The 3,704-nt window shown below is 33.2% G+C and overlaps 1 protein-coding gene across 1 annotated transcript; it reads right to left on the reverse strand.

Annotated features, from left to right (window-relative positions):
• Nucleotides 1-210: 210 nt before the first annotated feature.
• LOC106619024 (uncharacterized) lies at nt 211-2,680 on the reverse strand. The gene is made up of 3 exons (XM_014236986.3): nt 2,399-2,680; nt 1,325-1,773; nt 211-552 (listed from the first exon to the last, which is right to left on the reverse strand). Exons 1-3 carry the CDS (start codon nt 2,522-2,524, stop codon nt 465-467), a joined length of 663 nt encoding a protein of 220 aa, XP_014092461.2. The 5' UTR covers nt 2,525-2,680; the 3' UTR covers nt 211-464.
• Nucleotides 2,681-3,704: the final 1,024 nt, after the last annotated feature.

A 3,704-nucleotide genomic window follows, 5' to 3' on the forward strand; every position in this document is an offset into this window, starting at 1 on the left:
TTTCGCTTGTTCGATTATTTAAACCAAGAAAGGACGCTACATAAGGGTGTGCCATTTTTTTGTAAATTTTTTTTAGTTTACTGTAATTATTAGATACCATTTATGTACAGTTTGTTATTATTATTGTTAATAAAAAATTATAAAAATTTGTTTTCCAATTTTACTTTATTTATTATTCTTACTTCCTAAAGCAAATAAACAAACAACAAATAAAATTATAAATACTTGTATTGGTTCCTTTTTAATTATAAGTACCGTTAATTTTTGTTTATATGTGAACATAGTTTTCCACATAGCAAATTAAGTGTTGTGATTTTCTGTAGTGAAAAATATATGTACAGTTGTGTGTAGCAGCTATAACATAAGTACGTATGTATATAATTTAAATTGTGTAATGAAATTTAATATTGTTAAAAATTAAATAAACATATGTACATATTTATGTGTATAAAAAGGATTCACACTTAATTAATGAACTTAGTGACAGCGTATATAACTGCGAAAACCAGCGATAAGGCCGAGGCATGCGTGGCGGCTGAGCTCTCATAGCACCTGTAAATAAAATTGAGTTAACGATATGAGTTAATAAACAATTTAAAAAGTAAATATTATGTTAAATTTGTAAGTCTCTAATTATATTAGGGCGGCAATATAAAAATTAAATAATAAATTGTTTTCGCGCTCTGAAAATATACCCTAATACATAATATTAAATTAGAAATTTTCTTACAGGCTCCCAATCACTATAACTTCGTTGCCGCTCAACCCTTAAAAAATTCAGTCGAAAAAAAATATATAATATCAGAAAAATATTATTTGGGTTCAAAATTCGATTACCTTAAGATATCCAAAATGCATTAATGAGTGATAGGTTAGATACATAGTGACGATGTTGCTATTATATATACATATTTGGTAAGTTAAAAAAAAAAATTATTTAACTCCGCATAACAAGCTCGGAAATTTTGCTCTTATACACACTCACACATTAGAATCAACATTTGTGATATATGCTAAGATAGAGGATATCTGGGGTAAAAAGTTTCTACCTCTAATTAAGTACCACCCTAAGAACACTATTTATGTTAAAATAGCGCAAATCGACATAAGCTAATTTGTATACTTGTGTTTCTGGTATGACGCTAAGATTCTTGCTTCACACTGTTTTCTATTAATATGAATCTTTCTTTCCTAAGCACTCATTTAAGCTAAAACACCAAGTCTCGAATAATCGAGTTATGTCGATTTAGGCCAATTTAACATTTTCCCACATGCGTAACGGTTATTTACCAGATAGTTAGAACTGTATCAAATTGTTACTTACGCAAGGCCCTGATCCACATTCGTCAAATTCTCGAAACCTGCATAGGTGCTATTGATTTGTTCAACATACGATGTCAATGTGGCGTTTGTCACCGAACGTTGGCGCGTGATTACAAGACCAAATGAGCTATTTGAGGTGGAGCTATATCCGCAGAGCACCGCATAGCTGGAACTATCGGCTTCAAGTATTTTGATTGTCACATTTCCATTACTGCTTGTTGGATAAGAGTAACCGCCAGCGGGTGAGGTGACATTTACCAAGCTGCTCGAATTGGTTCCATTGACTGGGGTGAGTAGATAGGTTGAGGTTTGGTTTAAGTACAGAGCGGCCGTAGTTTGAGGTGTGGTGAGACTGAGATATATGCCCGAAGCGTTCGCGTTAATATCGAGACCAACACAACTCCATGCGCTTGCTGGGCTGCGGCTGGCCTCATACCACTGGCCTTCAAACTGGGCGTAAAAAAATTGCGCTTGATTAATTTCAGAAATATTTATGAAAATTTTTTATTTTAAATTATTATTTTTTAGATAAAAAGTAATTTCAATTTTAAATCTCACTGATATCTCGTTGAAACACATAAAACAATTAATATGTAAAACTAAAATAATTTTTTTATAACAAGGCAATTTTAATTCTCAATATATTTATTTAAAAAAGTTTTATTCATATATTTTTGATATTATATTTGAATTTCTTAATTCAAGTTTTGACTATAACAAAGTTATTTTTTCAAAGCTCTGGGGCAAATCCCATTTTTTGAAAAGCGTGTTTATGGAGCAACACTGTGTTATCTTTTTTTATTTTCGAAATTATTTTTAAGTTTTGCTCAGCACCGTTATCTTATTTAAAAATTTATTTGAAATTTTGAAAACTCAACTGTTTTAATAAAAATTACAGTATTTTTTAGGTAAATCACCGTTATAAACGATAAATTATTTCAAAGAAATTTTACTGAAAAGCATAAAAAGATATTATCGAGATCAAAACCAATATTCTTTCAAATATATTGCACACAATCCAATATTTGAACAGAATTACTTCGTAAAACTAAAGTTAGGGTAATGCGACACTCACAGCACTCGTAAGATTCGTTAAACTGTTCGCAGTCTGACACTGGGTCAGGTTTTGAGCAGCAACGCCGTTGCTACCGAAAAGATAGAGCAGGCTCACGATAGCCGCGCATTGCAAGAGCTTGTACATTTTCAAAACGATTTTTGTCTTATCTTCAATTAAAAAATTTCGAAACAATAGAATTTTTGCACTGATTGTGTCCTGGTTTTTTGCTTTTGGGTTTCTAAAATCCAACACCGTCGCAACTTCGTCTAACTCGTTCGAAGGGTAAAACTAAACTGACACTTGCCACACATTCGATAATTTATATCATATCGTTATTGACATCTTCGTCGCTGACACACATTTTATCGCAAACCTGGAAGCTTAGGGGCTCAGTGGTGTCATTTCGTAGATAAAAGTCAAAAACATTACTCATGCCAACAACAATGATAATGAGTAATGTGACACGTTGCGCTTATCAGAAAATGAAATGTGTGTTTAAAAATGTTTAATATGATTAATATTCATATATTTGCACCTATGACATATTTAGATATGATTTTATACGAAACCATAGTCAGTAAGTAAGGCTACGGGGGTTCGGAACCCCCTCAAATTTAGAATATTCGTTTCTTCAGACTTCACATCATCTAGCGGACGGGATCTTATTTCAATAAATAGCAGAAGATGACTTCGCCCGGTTCCTGCCTCTTCGTCGGCTTGGTCATAACCACATTTTGAGAGGCCTTAAGACCAATCAGTGGCACTGAAACGATTTGTCTGAGCTTAAAATTTTCCTCGCTATCATGGAGCATTTCGAGCGTAATCTTCGAGTGAAAGTACGACTTTCTCAATACCAAAGAGCCTGGTACCATAAAGCAGACTAGAGTCACTCACAGTTTTCAGATTTATTTTGTTGCCATAGAACAAAGTTGAACTTAATTATAATTTTAGAGAGGAAGGTCCGAGTAAGGTCATGACTTTCCCGCTACAGAAAGGCAAAGCAGTATATGGCCCTGACCAATTGCTAGAGTGAACTATATTTTGAGAACCGTGATTGCTAGACTTTAGTGAGAAACGTTTACATTTTATTTATATGTATATTTAAAAAAAATTGCCCTGAACATCAAACTCCAATACACAAGTTTTTTTGCACCAAGTTTCTGTCCACCACATGTGGAATCTGTAAGTTTCAAGTTCCTCTGTGAGAATTTTCCCAGCAGGGAAAAAAATTTATGAATTTTTTGTTGTGATCGAATTCGCATCCGGGACTCCCCAGAGTAACCTCTAACCACACAGTACCCTCTAAACAAAATAATATCCCGAA

The sequence above is a fragment of the Bactrocera oleae genome, chromosome 2, assembly GCF_042242935.1.
Source record: "Bactrocera oleae isolate idBacOlea1 chromosome 2, idBacOlea1, whole genome shotgun sequence".
NCBI lineage: Eukaryota > Metazoa > Arthropoda > Insecta > Diptera > Tephritidae > Bactrocera > Bactrocera oleae.